This window comes from Barbus barbus (genome assembly GCF_936440315.1).
Source record: "Barbus barbus genome assembly, chromosome: 45".
Lineage (NCBI taxonomy): Eukaryota > Metazoa > Chordata > Actinopteri > Cypriniformes > Cyprinidae > Barbus > Barbus barbus.
This window is the reverse complement of record NC_136723.1, coordinates 15,166,231-15,185,707: the sequence shown is the minus strand read 5'-3', so window position 1 is coordinate 15,185,707 and position 19,477 is coordinate 15,166,231. Positions and strand designations below refer to the sequence as shown.

Genomic DNA, 19,477 nt, shown 5'->3' with positions numbered 1-19,477 from the left:
AAGGACATTTCTTGGACCCAAATTTCGAGAAGTACTTTACCAGACAGCATTCCTTCACTCCCACCCACAAGAGTTAAGAAGGCCATTTGTTTGATAAAGCTGTGAGATGTTGAACAAACTGAGTCAGATTTATTTAGGCATTATCTAGATCAGAAGGATTGCGCAAACAGACCTCAGTTGGGATAATTTTGTGCTAATATGCTAGCTTAAAATAAACACGTAAAATTCACAAAGACCGGCGGACTAAATCGAATTGGGAACAGTGACGGCACCATTTTCAGTCTACACATCCCATCTGGCGGGATTCGCAGTTGGCATGTGTGAGAACTTCAGTCCAAACCCCATGTGGAAGTATGTTTACCACATAGCCCATCTTACCTCAGATACTATCCTGTGAGAGCATCATATTATTTATGGCTTTTAATAGGCTTTCTTCCCCTCAAGGCTGGAGACAAAAAAGCAAGTCTTTTTCATTCAATGAAGCTGGGAAATATGCAGCAGCAAAGCCAACAGCTGCTTCTAATGATCATCCCATAGAGTCTGGCAGTCAATGTCATCCCAGAGCACAAAACACAGCTATTTACTTAACCTGGATAAACCATCACTGCGCTTTTGCATGAGCTGGGATCGCTCGGCTTCTCCTGGGGGTTACACGCATTCAGGGTTTTTGCCATTTGCCATGTATGGATTTCTTTCGAAACTTGTTCGCTGCAGATGGTTTAATTTCGGCTTGAATCACCCCGAAAGGACGTCAAAACAAAAGATTGGGGGGTCTTCAAAAGTAACTAAACAGTTTTAAAGGAATGCTTCGGGTTCACCACGAGTTAAGCTCTATGGACAACATCTGTGGCATGTTGGCGATTACCAGACAATTTCAACTCATCCCTCAGTTTGTAAAAACACACAAAATGTTCTTAGAAGTCTATGGGACACGACATTCCAGAGGGTTTAAAAGGTCATAATTGCGTATTAACAATATTCACAGTGCTTATACATATGTCACAGGTGAATTTGTGGGTTTTTTTCTGAATGGCATGTAACTTTTCACCCCATTTCAAATGATGTATTGTGTTAGAAGCATTCTGTGTGGCAAATTATGCTGGCAGAAATGACATTTGAATTTTTGTATCAACTCTTTTGTATTGCAAAAGCTAATTTTGAAACTTGCATTTTTTGCATTTTACATAAATGCACCTTTTTTGCATATTTAGTTTTTCTCAAAAACAGCTTGATTGGGCATTGTTTTTTTAATTTATTTATTTTGGATACAATAAATATTAAAACATTGTATTCTTTGGGAGGCCTATTTCTGCCACACAAGAGAATTTTATAAATATAAACAAATTGTATAATCAATAATCATTTGGTAAATGTGAAATTATGACAAAAAATCATAACTATGAGCTAAAAAGCAAAAAAAATAAGACATAGGCTGCTAAGTCATAATTATTAGATAAAATGTCATCGTTATGACATTCAAAATTACATTTTAATATAAAAAATAAAAATGATGACAGTCAAAATTAAATTATAAATATAAAAAGTTAATATTTTGAGATAAAGTAAAAATTATAACAAAAAATGAAAATTATGGCAGTTGAAATTATGGGATCAAAAGTTGAATTTTAATCATAATTGTTACTCAGTATCTCATACTTTAAACCTATTATCTCATAATTATAACTTCATACCTCATTATTTTTATGCCCTAAGGCTTTTTATGCCATAATTATGATTTACCAAAGCATTCTTCTTTCTGATGTGGTATAACTGGGCTTTCATAATGATCATTTTAAACATATAATAATATATTTATAATGATGTTTTTATAGTTTAAGATTGAAATCATTGTCAGCTTTGATTTTTCCACACGTAAACATGACCATGTTATATGCTCTTTAAAAGCAGCACCTGTGTGTTCAGGCTAGAATGATTTCATGGCAATTTCAATCGTAAAGGCATGTTGTCAACACCCACACTATCTGAATCTGATGCTATCACTGTTGCACACTTTATGACACTGGGAATGTAAACAGGTGTAGTGCCAACGGCAATATGAGACACACACATTCACACACTATGGCATCAGTGCAAGTCATGCAGTGCTATCTGCTCAACATCTTTCAACTGTTCTGATGTGCTGACGTTAAATCTCTCAGACTCCTCCTGCATGACTCTGATAACATATGCAGTGCTTTACTGAAATTCGTTCCACCTAAATCATATGAATGAAAGCGAGCGTTTTGATACTTTTTGGGAACAGTATGAATCAGTACTGCAAAGCCAGGTAATTTATAGGCCTGTCCTGCTGGAGCATGAGAGTCGATAACAGATCTTACTGCTTCACAGCTCATCAGCCACAAATAAGGGCACTTAAAGCATATCAAGGTGATTACTGATTGGCGGGCATTACAACACAGATGTTTTCTCAGGGAAATGCCCTCAGTCCAAAACCTTGCAGTTTGTTTTTCTTGAGGTGACGTATTTCACAAGCTTGTTTGAATAACCGTGGTTGCACCACAGCCATTATCCATGATTTGCTACTTGCTAGTTGGAGGCATGCTAGTCATTAGGGACATTCTCACCTGGAGTGGCATTTGATTGGACAAAAATCGGTGTAGTACAGGATGAGTCATCAATATTTTAGTCAGTTTTTCCTAGGAGAAATACGTAAATTTTAAATGTCAAAGTTTTCAATGTTTTGAAGTACATTAGCATAGGTGACATCAAAGCAAACAAAGCAAATATACAATTAATTTACAAGCAATTTTTATGTAAAAATGGTTTCTACACCATATTAGACATGAACTAAAATTATAATTTTTTTAATTTCATTGTTAATTTAGTTGCATTTTTTCTTCTTTTCTTTTTTTTCTTTCAAGTCAGTAACTGGCTAGATCTGTTTTTTTGTTTTTTCCCATAATTTATTTATTTATCATATAATCATTTGATTTCGACACAAAATATATTACTAACTCTCCTCAAAAAAAAGAGAGAAAGAGAAAACTCAAACTGCCTTTCATCAGGAAAGCTGGGAGAGAAATATGTCCAAATCTCTCCCTCAGTCCAAAACAAACATCTCTGATCTGTCTATACAAGATAAACACTTTGTCTGGCTGTTTGCTTACACAGGGCAAATGCAGAGTCTGAAATTTCTCTAATCTGTTCTTATTCGAAGTGATTATTTTGCAGTGATTTCACAGCATGTGATTGTTATAGCTGGACTGCTTGGCAGGTCACCACTGCTACTTGTCTTTTTTCCTTAAAGCACTCATGAATGTAATAAATAAAGAGTGCAATCAAATATATTAACTCTTTTAATGTTAAATGATTACAGTGCATTGTGCAAGTCCTCACGCATGCTATACACCTTCCACTGCTTGATTAACTGTGATTTGCATCCTATGCAACAACAAACCGTCAAAAAATGTCTTTATTGTTAAAGGTGCATGTCTTATGCATTTTACTGAATACCTGCTAGATGTGATGAATGTTATATAACATAAACATTATTAACAGACTGCATGGATATAGATATTATTCCACCATGAAAACATTAAGATATATCAAAAGGCATGTGTTTGCAAAAGCAGAACTCACTCAACTGACTTGTAGCATAATGGAATGTAAATAACGGTGAATAACTGTTTTGTACTTGGATTGGTTAGAAATGTTCAAGAACATTTTAAAAAGTGAACTAAATGGCACTTGTTTGTATGTATATATTCAGACATTTATTAGGTAAACAAACTAAGTTGGATTGTGGCATCTATGGTTCCTTTCTAAACTGTACTGTAATGCAAAATGTAATATAATGCTATAATGGAAAGTTCAAAAAGATTAGTAACCAACTGATCAAAAATCACTTGAACACTGTTTCAAAAGCTGGACATTTATGGCTCTTAAGATTTTTAAGGGCCTTCTCAAATTCTTTGCTAGATTTGTCCCACTTATGAATGCCTGTCAATATATACTGTTTCCCCACACTGCGGCCCATGATTAAGTAGTTGCTCCCTAGGTTTTCCAGTTGTTGGCATGGACAGTCTGCTCCATTTTTCAGGTAAAGTACAAGCTTCTTTAGGTCCTGCTTTTTCAGATTTCCAAGCTTCACCACCTTCCTCTTTTTTTGCAGAATGACTTTTCGGTCTAAGTTGTCTGTTTCGACTTCCTTAATCTTCGTCTTGATTGCTACAAAAAGAAAAATGTTTGTTTTAGAAGTCATTAATGTTCATTAAAGTTTAAATGAGACAGTTTATTTGCACACCTGTGAAGTCTTGAATAAATATCCAAACGAGTTATGTAACATCTAAAAGGGTTATGTAAAACATTAATTAAAAAAAATCAAGTACTGACAGAAAATGCAAATATTTGAAGTATTTTTGCTTAAGGTCATTGTTGTATTTCTTTGCTATGGAGATGCTGAACACTTGGCTGTTTTTCATCATCTGTTGTCACATTTTAGCCAAGAACTCATTCTAGTTTATGTCTTTCAGATGCTATTCTGTGCTAATTGTGTAAAGCTGCATGGTGCAATGTGTTGTATCGCAATATCGTCCAGGGTGTGTGAGGATATGATTCTTGGGTATGCATCAAATTCTAATTCCAACCAAGATCAATAAAGAGACTGCACACTTTCTCCTAAACTTGCTCTATTGTTGATGCTAAAACAAAAAAGTCTTATTACCGATCCCTGAGGCATACCTTAAATAATTGGTTATTCAAGCATTGCATTTATGAAAGAATTTCAGCATTTTAAATGGGTTATTATTAAATGGGTGTATTGTGGATAACAATGTTTAGCATTAACAACAAAACAGAACAACTACTACACATAATCAAAAACATAACAGTGTCCTTTTAAAGCGCTAGCTTTAAAATCATCCTCAGCTGCAAAATGTTCTTATTCCCTGGAGCTTTATTTTGACAAATATTGATAGGTTATTCATGTACTGCATTTATACCTTGAGCTTAAAACAATAATTTTAATTATAAGCATTTTGCTTAAAGCATTAACACAAATACACTTTAGAAAATTGCAGGTAACCTAAAATGTGCTTCATGTGGTTACAATTACATTATATATTTCATTAATAAAATATATATATATATATATATATATATATATATATATATATATATATATATATATATATATATATATATGTTAATCAAAAATGATTATTAAACTCAGATTAGGTAGAAATATCTACCTGCTTAAAGTAACAACTGCCTATTTTCAGTTTCACATTCAACAGTGTTACACATAGTTTTAGACAGTCATCCTATAATGACTAGCAAAAGCCTTTGCTGGGTTGGTGCTTGATAGCTTGCCATAAAATAAAAGGTCCCATGAAATTCTTGCCAGCGGCAAGTTTCCTGTCTTTGACAACATCTCAAACCCTGAAAAAAAAGACCTTCTGGATTCTGACCACATGACTGGTTCTTAGAAACAGCATTTGCAATGGAAGTAGCAGCTCTGTTTTTTTATAAATCCAAATATCTCCATTTGCGGTTTAAATCTAATAATCAACTGTTATGAGTATGTTGTTCTACAAAAAAAGAAAAAAAATATATAAATATACAGAGAGAAAAAAAAAAAGGTTTGACCATGCTAAGCTGCATTTAAAATCAAAACAATGGAAACAGAACAACAAAAAAATATCTATTCAGAGCTAAACAATATTGGACACACATGTTGTTATGTTTAAGCAGCACTAGACCAGTCTTACTGTCTCAAGAGAGAAACAGATTGCAAATTCTGAAAGTAATATTAGAAATATTTTTTTCAGGAAACTATATTATTGAAAACAAATGCATGGGCTAAAAACCTGGACCTGAGAGGAATCACAATGATGGGAATCAGATTTGATTTTGTTCTCTTGAAGTCATTAAGCGCTGGCCAATAAATGAAGCATTCTGAAATCACTTACGTTAGTAGCAGCATGCCGAAAAGTGTTTGGAATAGGTTTTGCTTTTCAGTGCTTGTTATGTTCATAAACGGACTATGCCAAAACCCTTCACATCTGAGGTGCGTTGCAATATGTTTTAGACAGATTTCCATAATAGTCTATATAAGAGCTCATTTTCAAAAGTGTCTGAAGTCAGTATAGGGTTTGACTTTGTAGTGTGTTTCAACTTTAAACCATAAGATCAGTGTGTTGATAGTCAGGACTAAAAAAAGCCAAGACAAATATGTTTTTTTAATAGACACAATAAATTAATATCTCAATTGGCAACATAAGAGGAAAATCTACGTTTATCATTTATGTCTTCTTTATTTAACTAGGATTTCATATTTTAAAATAAATAAATACTAATACAACAATATTGCATAAAAAATTAATTACCAAATTCACTGGCACACATGTGTTCCAGAATTGCTTCTGTGTTCTTCTCATTGTCACATGGCGGACAAACAGAAGGGACACCTAAAGAAAAAAGAAGAATTTTTTTTTTATCCAAATGTCCTGCCTTATGTATTCAGTCAAGTTTCCTTATCGACTTGAGATGTAAGCAATTGTAAGATTATAAATTGATCTAAGTGTAAATGTTTAGAACATTCAATAATATTCATCATCATCAGTGTATTATTTTGATTTTGTGTGTTTAGTTTTTATGTTCATCTAACAGCATCACAATAGATGTATACTGTTTTTATCAACTTGATTTTTTACAGTTTCAAATTCAAAATGGTGCAAAGATGCAACAAATGTATTACTGCAGGCTATGACTTTGACATCACTTAAAAAATAAATGTATTTTAACACTGTAATGTAAAGTAAAAACTAAATACGTCAATAACCCTAGGTTATTTGTTTGTAATGCATCATAAATGTATCTAAACAAACAATCAGCCTTATCAAACCATAATTCACAGAATGTCTAAACTTACGACACACCTACTGATTCTTACTTTTATTTGTATTTATTTTTAAATAACCTAACAGTAACAATATGTAACCAAAACAGTAAATTGTAGTAAAAAGAAACGTAACTGTGAAGTGAAAGCATAAAAATATATTACATTTCAGATAAGCTAGAGACGGGCACAATTTATTTGTCTGCAAGATATTTTTTTAAGAATAAAAAGGAAGATTTAAAAAAAGCTAATGTGAAATTCCGTCAAATACAGCAATAATACACACCTGGGGATGTGTCCGTGTCATTGCTGCTGGTGGTGTTCATAGAAATGCACACGTCGCCCTGGGGAAACTTGTCACAGTTGAGCATTTCAGGCCAAGGGAACCCAAACGCCTGCATAATAGGGGAACAACCGTCCCGGACAGCCTCGCACAGCCAGCGGCACGGATATATGGGTCTATCGAGGCACACAGGGGCGAAGAGCGAGCAGAGGAATACTTGCGTGCCGGGGTGACAGGCTTTGTGCACCAGAGGAACCCAGCTGCCCGCTTGCTGCTTCACCTCCGCTATGGTTTCATGCTCCAGCAAATTGGGAAGCAGCATCTGGTGGTAGCCCACATTAAAACACAACCTCAGGTCCTCGGGAATTGCCATGCATTGTGGGCTTTTGCCGTAACCGTGCCCCCACGTCTCCGGTTTCCAGGTGTACTCATACTCGGCAGCGTTGAGCAAAGGGAGGAAGACAGCTGGAGCGATGAAGATCCACAGCTTGGGGAGAAGGTTCTTCATGGCACAAGAGGAAAAAATAACAATTATATCCAACTGCGTTGCACTGCTGAGACTTCAAAAGTATGTTTTTTCATTAGTACTGCACTAACTAGGTTTCTGTTACGTCCTCGTTCTCCACAGACTCGATATGAGAGTGTCGCGCGCTGCCGTTCCGTTGCGCAGAGCCAGAGTAATGAACGCGCTTGAAAGGTGAAACAACCAATAGTAATGCAACCGGCTTGGCATAACGCGAAGATTGCTCAATGTGCTTGACAAATATATATTTACATTTTTTTCTGCATGCAAGGGGACTAAAGTAATTCATCAGATGCGCACGAGTAAAACATTTTAGCAGAATTTTACAATTAACATTTTAATGCAATATATTATAGAGAATACACTATAATTGGGGATGCATCACTCTCTTATAAGTATCGGATAAATAATATACTAATCCTCACTTCGCGAATGAATCGTTCTTCTGAATGAGCGGTTCTCGATTCAAAAAATAAAAATTGTTACACAGTGGTCTATCACACTTAAAACACACTGTATAGATTTGTATTACTTTTTTTTCTGTTGATTCATAAAGTAGGCCTATGTTGTGTGAGTACAGTATACACAAATCTTCATTTTATATCTTTCATATTTGTTCATAATATTGAATGTTTTTGCTAATAAATATGAAGCAGAAAAAAATAATTGCGTGTATTTATTTTAGTATCCTGAGACATTTAAGTTGACATGTGTCAGTAAAGAAAGATAAGTTGTCTTGTCTGAATCAGGAGTGAAATATGCACAGAACAAGCACTGTTTACAAGCAATAGCCGTCCAAAGTCCAGTTGATTTTGATGTGAGAAGACAACAGGGCATGGATATTTTCACTGGAGGATGCATTATTATAGATAAAGAACTTGGAAGCAGTTTTAATATTTTAATGATGAATTTGTTTACCTACATGAATCCTTTTACTTCTTTAGACATTAATGTTTGGACTGGAGTCGTGTGCATAAATATTGTGATGTTTTTATCAGCTGTTTGGACACTCATTCTGACGGCACCCATTCACTGCAGAGGATCCATTGGTGAGACAGTAACGTAATGCTAAATTTCTCCAAATCTATTTTGATGAAGAAACAAACTGATCTAGCCTACATCTTGTATGGTCTGAGGTTGACTAAATTTTCATTTTTGGGTGAACTATTCCTTTAAACCATCTTGGGTAAAACTGGCATCCGAACAGCTGCCATTGTTAAAAGAGGCTCCAGGTTGAAAGGCTCTTGTGTAACAGACTAATAAAATGTATGTGAAAATGGCTGTACATGGACTGTATCAGTGGTACATCTGTAAAATGTCTGATCTAATTCTATAAAAGTTCCACAGCCTGATTTATAAGAGTGTTTGTCAAGTCGGTCAATGCAAGCCGGATGGCTCCTCTGCTACAAAGACACATTATTTAGAATTTATAATGAAGCATCTGTGACTTTTGGCTGGGTTTCTAGGACTGGGATGCAGATGCTTGCGAGATGCCCTCCGCTGTGTCTCGTTTGCTTTTCACTCTGAGAGCAGCCTCTACCCAAATTCTAACTTCAACCATACAAAAGCTAATGTGGGCATTTCCTCTCTCACATTACTGCAGCTGTGTTCTGGCTTTCATAACCACACGATTATTTCACAATGTTCATTATGAAGTGACAGTTGAATGAAAACAGACATGCTATCATGGGATGCCAAACTCGTAAGATGTTTTAATTACACTAAAATATATCTGTCATCATGATGTGTTTACACGTGATTTCTCCACACGAGATGATCTTTGGTGGTAGCAGACCATGTATCCCTCCAGTGAGACCACCTGTTGTAAGAGACTGCATGTATAAATGAGGGTCATTCAGAGATTTATGAATGTCTCCACTCATGACTTGGCTGGAATCAGATATTTTCCAGATATTTTATACAGCAGTTATACTAGTAAAACATATTTTCTGTTCCCCTGATATGGCGTTGGTGATATTTGAATAAAGTTGCAGAAAAAGAAGACTTGAGTTGTGTTTTGGGGTATAGTTTTGGTCACTTTGTTCATAGAATGGCAGTCAATAAATTAATTTATAAAACTGATAGTTCCCTATTATAATTCAGTAAAACATGCCAAACACCTGCTCATTGTATCACTTCACAGCACCAACATTTGTTCATTTTTGTAGAAAAATAAAATAAAATGCGTATTATTTTAATTTTGCTGAATTAATGTTTTAAATAACATCCTTAATAAATTCTTATTAACATTAATTAAAATGATTTGACCCAATTACCAAATATTTAAAAATATATATATATTATTATTAAACATGAAAAATATTAATATTATATAGTACTAATATTAAATATTAAAATTAAACATTAATGAAAATATTAAACTACTTCATAAACATTAAGAAAAATATTTTAGCAAGCTTATTTTATTTAACATTTCTCATTTTCACTGAAATAACTAAAACTTAAAAAACAAAATAGACTTTTATAAAATTGTCAAACTTACTAAAACCTAAAAATTAATATATATATATATATAGTGTGTGTGTGTGTGTGATACTAAAATACCCTGATGCATTTAATGAAATAAATCAATAAATTATTCATCAGTAAAAAGATTATTAAATTGCAATAATACAATTAATGAAACAAAAGTCAGAGTTGAATGATTCAAAACAAAATGTTTCACAGACAAATGTTTACAAATGTTTTTCATTTATTGTCTTAATTACAGTGCTGGAGTTTCCTCATTTGAAATTGATAAAAAAATTAAATAGTTTGTGTGAATCGAACATCCTTTTAAACAAACGATCATGCCTGTTAAATTGCAGATGAAGTGCACTTACAGCAAACTTGATACACCGAGAAAATATAAAATAAAACATTACTGCACAACATGCTATTTTTACAAAATATCTGATAAATGATATATGATATGACAAATGGTTGATTTTTTAGAGATCTCACAGACTGTCAAGGTGAACCACAAGCTTATTTTATGTCCATACTGAGTTCATCCAGTGCTGTCTAAGGAACTGAGTGATGGTGTATGTTATGAAAGATGGCCCAGGTGTCCCATGGGAACATTTAGAAATAAATGGTCTCACCGATGTGTCATTCATCATGCAAGGCTGTAAAATAAGGGTGATTCCTTGCATTCTCAATCATGAAGACTTTTCTCTGTTGTATAAGTCATCCAAGTAGGATTTCAAAAACACAGATGGAGAGAGAACTGTTTTAAGCATTAACCTTTTCTACTTTAGGTTTTATTCAGTATCACAAATTCTTCTGTAATAAATGTGAATAAACACCATTAGTAAGCTGGACTGGGCTTTCCTTTTCTCACCTATGAACACAATGGCCTTCAAATGTGACGCTATTGTCTTAATGCTGGCAAACAAATACATCATTATTATGATAAATATCTAGTGAGATCATATCTGTTTTACATTTAAATTACATCCAAAACAACAAAATCCCTTTTGGGAACAGCAAATGAATTATTTTTAGTTTAAAAAGAAGATTATAACCTACATTTTACATGAGTTATGAGATTACCACTTCATTTGAGCAACTACTGAAACTATTACACAATATTATTTTGTTTTATATTAAATATGTTGGGTGCAAAAACATCAGTGAACTAATTATCTTCTCATGTCACTTTATATATTTTCTTTATAGGTATTTTACTGTGAAATAGCTGGCAATGGTGTTTTTTTTTTAAGTAAATTTAGTTTTCACCAAATAAGTTAATTCACAATACTTCATCCGTTAGGTGATGAAAATAAAAATGCAATAAAACTTCGCCGTATTAGATTTGGTGTAGCTGCGGAACTGATGAATAAAGTCAAAGGTTCCTCCCGGACTGTGTTTTGTGGAGGACAGGAGGTCGAAAAACAGGAAGAGGAGCAGCAGCCACTATGGCGGAGGTGAGTGAATAAAAACTCTATTTAATTACACCTTTCTTCTTGTTTATTGACAGATGTAGATGTCTAAAATAATGCGTTATAATAAATGTTTCGCTCTCCTACTATGTGATTAATTCACACGTGTAGGTGTAATACGCTATTATTTGACAGGTTAGCGTTTCGTCAAATATAAATATCGTCGTCGATTATTAACTTTCGTAAAATTTAGATCCTCACTTTTACTGACAATACATTCATATAAGTATTAAACCAGGATGTTTAAAACGAGGTTCATGTTGTCATTAGATTTCAGTCGTTTTATTTAAATGTAACTTACTGTATTTGTTGATGGTGATGATGATGATGATGATGCCATAAGGGCGTTGTGTGTGTAGTTTCGGTGGATATAGGTATGATTTCCTGTGTTTTTAATAATCAACTGATGTCTCTCGGTCATCGAATCATAATATTGGAATGATTTGTGAACGATCATCATGTGATACTGAAGACTGGAGTAATAATGCTGAAAACCAGCTTTGCCATCACAGGATTAAGTTTTATTTGAAAATAATATTCAAATAAATATGAAGTCATGTTAAATTGTCATTATTTCATAATATTACTGTTTTTTTATATTAAAAATATAATACATTTACTATCTATTTTGACATGGAAAACCTTAGTTTAGTAACCGGTTATCGGGTCTTAAAATATAATATTTCATAGATTTTCTTGTAGGTGAGCAATGCCAAGAGCAATGTCAACGTGTGTCTGCATGACAGGAAAAACACTTTCAGACACTGCAGGTGAATAGGGTAAAAAAAGACTAAGTTAGCTGATTGATTACATTGATAATTGCAAACTTTTTTTTGTTTTACAAGTTTTGTAAAATGTTAGGTTTAAATGTGCAAATAAGGCATTATTTAAAGAAATATGCACTAATTAAAATACATTTCTAGTACAAACATATGAACACTGGATGAAGTCAGTTTCAAAGTTAATTTTTTTGGACGTATTGGATTCAAATGTTTTTACAGAGGGAATTTTGTTTATCATTTTTGTCTCTCCATAATTCAGAAAACACTTAGAACAGACAGAAAACAATATATTTTCACAATTTTGGGGGGAATAAAATGTTGTATATAATAAAGCAAATTATATATGAACAAATCCCTCTGTGAAAACCTTCAGGATATAGACCGGAATAAAAATGTAAAGTTTGGTGTGTGTAAGTGCTACTTAAGTGGAGATTTATGGCTCAGTGTAGAAGAAAACGGCCTTTAAATATATGTTGTAATTGATTCTATTGACACAAATAGATGAAGTGCTATAAAAGAAACACTTAAGTGTCTCTTGGATGTTTTCTTTCCACTAGTCTGAAAAAACACATTATGAAAAACCAAAATCTCAAACTTGACAGGTGCATGAAAGTGTTTTTGCCTGCAGTGTCTCTCCTTAAAGTGTTTAAAAGGTGGAGATCGCTATTTTTGAGGATGGAAGATATATTGTTTTTGTTAATAATCCGTAATCTGTGTTTTTTCCCACCAGACGCACAGCTTGCAGGACCTGCGGCAAGCAGCCGTCGCCTCCAAGGTTTTCGTTCAGAGAGACTACACCTCTGGAACAATCTGCAGGTTCCAGACCAAGTTCCCAGCAGAACTGGAGAGCAGGGTGTGTGGAGAAACCATTTACCACTAATCTGTATTTACAGATGTCAAATATATCCAAAGCTTTGCCATATGGGTTCTGAATACTGATAATTGTTTTGTTACAGATTGACAAGCAGCAGTTTGAGGAGACCGTACAGACCCTGAATAATCTCTATGCAGAGGCGGAAAAGTTGGGTGGCAGGTCATATCTGGAGGGCTGTCTGGCCTGTCTCACTGCGTACACAATCTTCCTCTGCATGGAGACCCACTATGAGAAAGTGAGTTGATATAGCGATTGGCCCTAGTTGTCATCAATATCAAATAATGCGTATGGATTTCAATATTGTGTTGGATTCAATCAGGTGCTGAAAAAGATTGCCAAGTACATCCAGGAGCAGAATGAGAAGATCTACGCTCCTCTTGGGCTTCTCCTGACTGACCCCATAGAGAGGGGCCTCAGGGTTGTATCCTTCCTACAGTTTTCTGACCTGACTGAATTGCTATATATATATATATATATATGTATATGTATATATGTATGTGTGTGTGTATATGTGATGTGATCTAGGAAAACCCAACACACAGTGAAATTTTACCTTTTTTAGGTTTTGATACCATATGAAAGCTGGGGTCAAGCCCTTTCCAAAACTGTTTTTATTTTGTCCAACGTAACAAAAGTTACGGCTATCTGAAGTTGGCTGATAGTTATGATTTTCAGAAGTGGAATTTTGAGAAAAACGGGTTTAAAGTGAGACGGGTTTCACTTTCACTTAACAGGTTTAACGAGAGCTGTCTGTCAGGAGCGCTATACTGCATCGTTACACAAACAGACTAATGTTACCCTGAAGAGGACAGTTTTCCGTTGTTCATCATGGGCATAGTCTCTGAACTTTTGATCACCCCTTGTATGTTTAAATGGAACGAATAGTGTACCTTGTAGTTTACATTTAGAAAAGCGAGCACAGTGCAACTGTTCGTGCACCTGTGCATATACCAGACTGTCTTCAGACTCCTCTTTAGTAACTTCATCATCCGATCCTTCATCTCTGGATGTGAAATAGTCCATGATGACATCGTTTAGGGCACTGACGAGCTAGATCGTTTAAGTGAGCAGCTACTTCAGGCTACTTTGTTTTCTTCCGCTCCACCATCTCACGATATTAAAAAAATAAATCAACTTTGCGTGCCGTAGTTTACACAGGACTGGTGGGAAATGTGCATTGGTGCACCTTTATTATATATGCTACATGGTTTATTTTGACAGGTTAACTGTTTTTGTGGTGTTAAGAGAAAGCGCCTCCGCAACACGTTCTTCACATAAGAGAAATACACAGTCTCTTCTGCTTGCTGCAATAAATCACTGTTTTTCTGCACTAAACAATTGAATTTTGATAAGATATTTTCCGAGATGATAGACGAGATGTTAGAATAATAATTTAATGAAAACTTAATTTTGACAAAAAATGATATTTGACCTATTTTCGAATTTGCTTAGAACGTTCCGACAGGTTTTCCCAGATCGCATCACACACACACACACACATATATATATATATATATATATGTATATGTAAATAAATAATATGGCTTTTTGAGCAGCAAATCAGCATATAATGATTTCTGAAGGATTATGTGACACTGTAATAACTGCACATAATGTAAAAACAGCACATAATGTAATAAGTATTACATTATTATAGTAATAAAATGTTCATAATGTAGTAATTTTCTCAATGTAATAAAATCTTGAATAACAATTATTACATTATGAGTAATTTATAACATTATAAACTCACCAAAAATATTGTCAAATTTCATAATTGCATTAGGCTTCCAATCAGCGCTTCCAAAATTACATTTTACTGTATGTTTCAACATCCATTGCTTGATTTCCATGCCCTTTTACATTGCTAAATCAAAGGGTAGAGCACAGTACCAACTACAGTATGGATGCTCTCATTGTTTTTATTCAAGTATCAAAATATTCAGCGTTCCAGAATTCTGATGTTGTTAGAACACATCAGAGAAAGGAGACAAACACCTAAAAGTATGAATATGAATTATAAATGAGTATAATCGGTGTAGGTGTAATAAGAAGACTTGTTAAATATAATTATAATAAACAGCTACAGTAATAGTATTAAAGTGAGGAATAAGCCAAAGAAAAGTTTCATTTTGTGTTATGTGAAGCAAGGGCATTGGTTTGATTTTGATATTGGTGGGGAAATAAAGTATAAGCAGCCCAGTACTTCCAAACTTCTAAAATATATATTTCCATTTAGAAATTATTTGTGTGTGTATATACTAAACAAATGAATTCTAAAAGGACATACACATTTCTTTTTAGAATTAATAATACAGTTCAGTCATGAAACTCTAGATGGCGCAAGCTGACGGGTTGTTAACGTAACTGATATTCAGAGAGTGACTTGGCACAAGCTGATTGGTTCATGCTGCATATGCAGCCAATGAGCTTACTGCCTTGCATTTATATGGCTGGCTAGTAGTATTCACTTGAGATTCCTGCAGCGTGCTTTCAGAGTATCTCTGAAGCCCTCCACCTTCCCCAGCTCCACCTGTATAGATTTGCTATGGGTTATTTGATATGCTATTGTTCAGCAGCAGTATGTCTTAAATACTCATGGCACGTATCGCCATATGCATTGGCAGTAGCAAGTTCCTGTACTTGCTTGCAGCAGCAGCATTAATCTACAGCTACAGCTATAATCAACAGCAGCAGCATGGCAGATCTATTCCGCCAAGACAAAATACATTAACATTGTCATTTCCATCACCATCACCATGCTAAAATCTTCTGAGAGTTGTCATGATTGAAATATGTACATGAAAAGACTAAGCAAATATGTTCATATCTGAGATTCATTTTAGCATTTATATAGAATAACTAAACTATAGCTAAGCTTTAGTGAGGGGACACTGTTCCTCTTAGCATCATGAAAAAACAACAACCTTTTATTAAAATTCTGAATGCATTACTTATAGCCTGGAATGCGTGCAAAGAGTGCTCCCTTTATATTTTCAAATGCACCGAGCATGTCACTCATCTCAGTTCATCGGTTCAGTGGAGGTGTCTGTCTTCTCAAGTAATGTCTGTGGCATGATGACAGCGACAATGGTTACATATAAATATATTTTAATTGTTTCATCAAAGTTAAGGCATTGAAGGCATGTTAATTTTTATGAACAAATTAAAAAAAAAAGTTTCCAAAGTCTAATGTAGTAGATTGCATTATCTGCCTCAGGCAACGGCAGCACGGAGCATGAGTTAAATGAATATTTCTTCACAATAAAAGTTCACAATATAGCCTAATAAGCCTAATTTTCTTTTAATGGTATATTTGACATAAAACTATTATGCTTTGTGGTCAAATGTATTATATTGAAAGATAATTATAATATTGTAAACAATTTAAATTATGTTCTGGTATACCTTATGAACTGTGATTACATTATAAGTTGCCACAGTGTGTTCATAATGTAATGCATTTCTCATACAATAACCAATTACATTATTTGAAAAATGATTACATTATGAGCTCAAGATTTTAAGTTGAGAATTAAATTTTATTACAATAATAATATAATACTTATTACATTATGTGCAATTTTTACATTAGGTGTAGTTATTACATTGAGTTGCTACACCATCACAGGAATAATTTAAATTACATTAAACATATTAAAAAATCAATTACAATAAACATTTTATTTAATTGTAATAAAAATTTTACAATATTGCTGTTTTTACTGTATTTTGTGACTTTTACTGCATAAGAGACTTCAAATCATTTCCAAACTTTTGGACTGTAAAAAAAAAATCTTACAGCACTTAAATTCCTTAACTTGAGTTTTCAAAGGTGGAGATCACTATTTTTGAGGATAGAAGTATTGGTTCAAGATAAAACGCACCAAAGGTAAATACTTTTCGACCTAAATATGATGGCATCTTGAATATTAAGTGCATTGGATAATCATTTTGTTTTATATCTTCCTGCAGGATCATGTTTTGAATGTGATTATTGGCCTGCTGGACTATACCATCTCATGATATCACAACCCGATTGCTTTAAATGTAGATAGCATACCTTTAATTTCAGACCTTTGATCCATTAATGTTTTATTTTGGACCGAGGGAGAGAGTGGTTATATTATGTATCTTAGTGAAACTCTCCAAACCAGCTTTCCCTCATCTAACAGCTTTCCAATGTCTTACTTAAACTGATTTGTTTTAAATCTTATGTTGTGCCATGTAATTTTATATTGCAGCTCCAGTGCGTTCCCTTCTTTTGTTTTCTGTATATGCTTGTCTTGAATGGGAAGTATAGATTGAGTGCACAATGTTTTGTCATAATACAGTTGCATCTTGATTGTTCAAATCTCTTGTGACTGTTCTCATAGTAACAAATTGTTTTTGAGAAGTCTGCTCCAATATGTGCTTGTTAGAACGGTCATTACATTCATGAAGAAGCTTCAGTTTTGTGTAAGTGGAAATTTGAGACTGATAATTACAGTTTGTTATATTTAATGATTTTATGTAATCAGTTTAGTTACTTCAAGTCACTGTTCTCTTCCATTCCCCTCTAGCAAAAACAATTAGTGTTTTCTTCCATGCTGTTTTAACACTACATTTGACTATATTTACCATTGAACTACTGTACTTTTATTGGGGTCTGCAATATAATCCTTATTACACACATATGCCATAAATCCTTAAAAGGCATGGTTTGCATATAATATTGCATCTCCAGCTTGTATTTCAGACTGCTGTTCAGTTTCTTGCGTAAATCTTTTTAACAGTGTTGTATCATAATGTCTTTTTTGAAAATCTTTTGACACTTATTTAAACTATGTATCGTACAATAAATAGTGTTTTCTTGAACAAACTGATTGCTTTGTCTGCATTTTTTTAAAACACACACAGTGTTGGGAAGATTACTTACAAATACAATCTGAAACAAATTACATGATGAAAGATCTAGATGATGGGTTACTATTGGATTACTTTTTATCTTAATATTCTATTTGTTTACCTGCATATCAATGTGACCATTAACATCAAAGAAGTGTAACTTCAAATATTACAGGACTTCAAATATTTTAGGTTTGGTTAACATAAAAGTTATTAAAAATAAAATAAAAAATAATAGTAGTAATAAAAGGGTTAGTTGCATAATAAACCATGCATTCGGTGTCTTTTGGACATAACTAATTAAATCATAACACTTTAATTAAAAAATTGTAATCATGGTAGGGAGCTGTAAAATGTGAAAAATAATTTTGGTATTTAAATATATGGTATATACAACCTTTTAGCTGTATAAATATATGCAATTATGAGCCTAATTAAATGAGAACAATAAATGTCCACCCTGTTAGACACAAATGAACAACAATTTGAAAGATTTATGAATATTTAAAATTTAATAGAGTTTAAATACACTACTTCTTCAACTTAAACATAAATTGCTTTCACTATCACTATGTACACTAAATGTGTCCAGCCTGTTAAGGGAAGGGAAGTGGTGTCTGAGTGTACACACAGTAGTGAACATACACCCGGAGCAGTGGGCAGCCAATGCTGCGGCACCCGGGGAGCAGTTGGGGGTTCGGTGCCTTGCTCAAGGGTCTCACCTCAGTCGTGGTATTGAGGGTGGAGAGAGTGTTGGTTATTCACTCCCCCCACCTACAATCCCTGCCGGACCTGAGACTCGAACCCACGACCTTCGGTTTAAAAGTCCAACTCTCTATCCATTAGGCCCTCTAAATTTTCAGCCTTAACAGGCTGGACATTATGACTTAAAATTAGCCATTACACTAAGTCTGAGCAAAAAAAAACAAAAAGTTTTATAAAATAAAGATTGTACGTTTTTTGCTTTTTCTTAAATGGTAATTTTACAAATAAGAATTTATATTTACCTTTTTTCATATTGGACATGAAGTTGACCACATCAGACTGATGTTTACATGGAAACAGCGATGGCATGGTCAAAGTGTCCTCAGTTACTCACTGGCAGTATTTAGAAACTTGTGTATTTGTCTCAAGACATGATCAACTGACTGAAATGTGCTTTTATCCCCAAATTCAGAAGCATGGATAGCAAATTAATTTACATGGCTATACTCACTATATTCAATATAGACACGGTAGATTTTACAAGGAAAATTTCAATGGGGAAGAAAGGAAGAAAGACTGTAATTGCACCCCTGACCGTTAGAGGGAACTAAAAGCCTTCA

At 33.9% G+C, this 19,477-nt stretch overlaps 2 protein-coding genes across 2 annotated transcripts; one reads left to right on the top strand and one right to left on the bottom strand.

The window, feature by feature from the left end:
• Positions 1-2,916: 2,916 nt before the first annotated feature.
• Positions 2,917-7,824, bottom strand: LOC306863913 (secreted frizzled-related protein 1-like). The gene is made up of 3 exons (XM_079407508.1): positions 7,146-7,824; positions 6,348-6,428; positions 2,917-4,188 (listed from the first exon to the last, which is right to left on the bottom strand). Exons 1-3 carry the CDS (start codon positions 7,648-7,650, stop codon positions 3,863-3,865), a joined length of 912 nt encoding a protein of 303 aa, XP_079263634.1. The 5' UTR covers positions 7,651-7,824; the 3' UTR covers positions 2,917-3,862.
• A 3,714-nt stretch (positions 7,825-11,538) lies between these two features.
• On the top strand, positions 11,539-18,129 carry LOC306864171 (golgin subfamily A member 7-like). The gene is made up of 6 exons (XM_079407929.1): positions 11,539-11,594; positions 13,122-13,244; positions 13,348-13,500; positions 13,585-13,686; positions 17,101-17,157; positions 17,241-18,129. Exons 1-5 carry the CDS (start codon positions 11,586-11,588, stop codon positions 17,143-17,145), a joined length of 432 nt encoding a protein of 143 aa, XP_079264055.1. The 5' UTR covers positions 11,539-11,585; the 3' UTR covers positions 17,146-17,157; positions 17,241-18,129.
• Positions 18,130-19,477: the final 1,348 nt, after the last annotated feature.

Coding starts and splice junctions, on each gene's coding strand:
- LOC306863913 (XM_079407508.1), bottom strand. CDS start 7,650: ATGAAGAACCTTCTCCCCAAGCTGTGGATCTTCATCGCTCCAGCTGTC. Junction 6,429..7,145: donor TGACACGGACACATCCCCAG/GTGTGTATTATT, acceptor TTTTTTCTTTAG/GTGTCCCTTCTGTTTGTCCG. Junction 4,189..6,347: donor CATGTGTGCCAGTGAATTTG/GTAATTAATTTT, acceptor TTCTTTTTGTAG/CAATCAAGACGAAGATTAAG.
- LOC306864171 (XM_079407929.1), top strand. Junction 13,501..13,584: donor TGGAGACCCACTATGAGAAA/GTGAGTTGATAT, acceptor GGATTCAATCAG/GTGCTGAAAAAGATTGCCAA. Junction 13,687..17,100: donor TAGAGAGGGGCCTCAGGGTT/GTATCCTTCCTA, acceptor GAGTTTTCAAAG/GTGGAGATCACTATTTTTGA.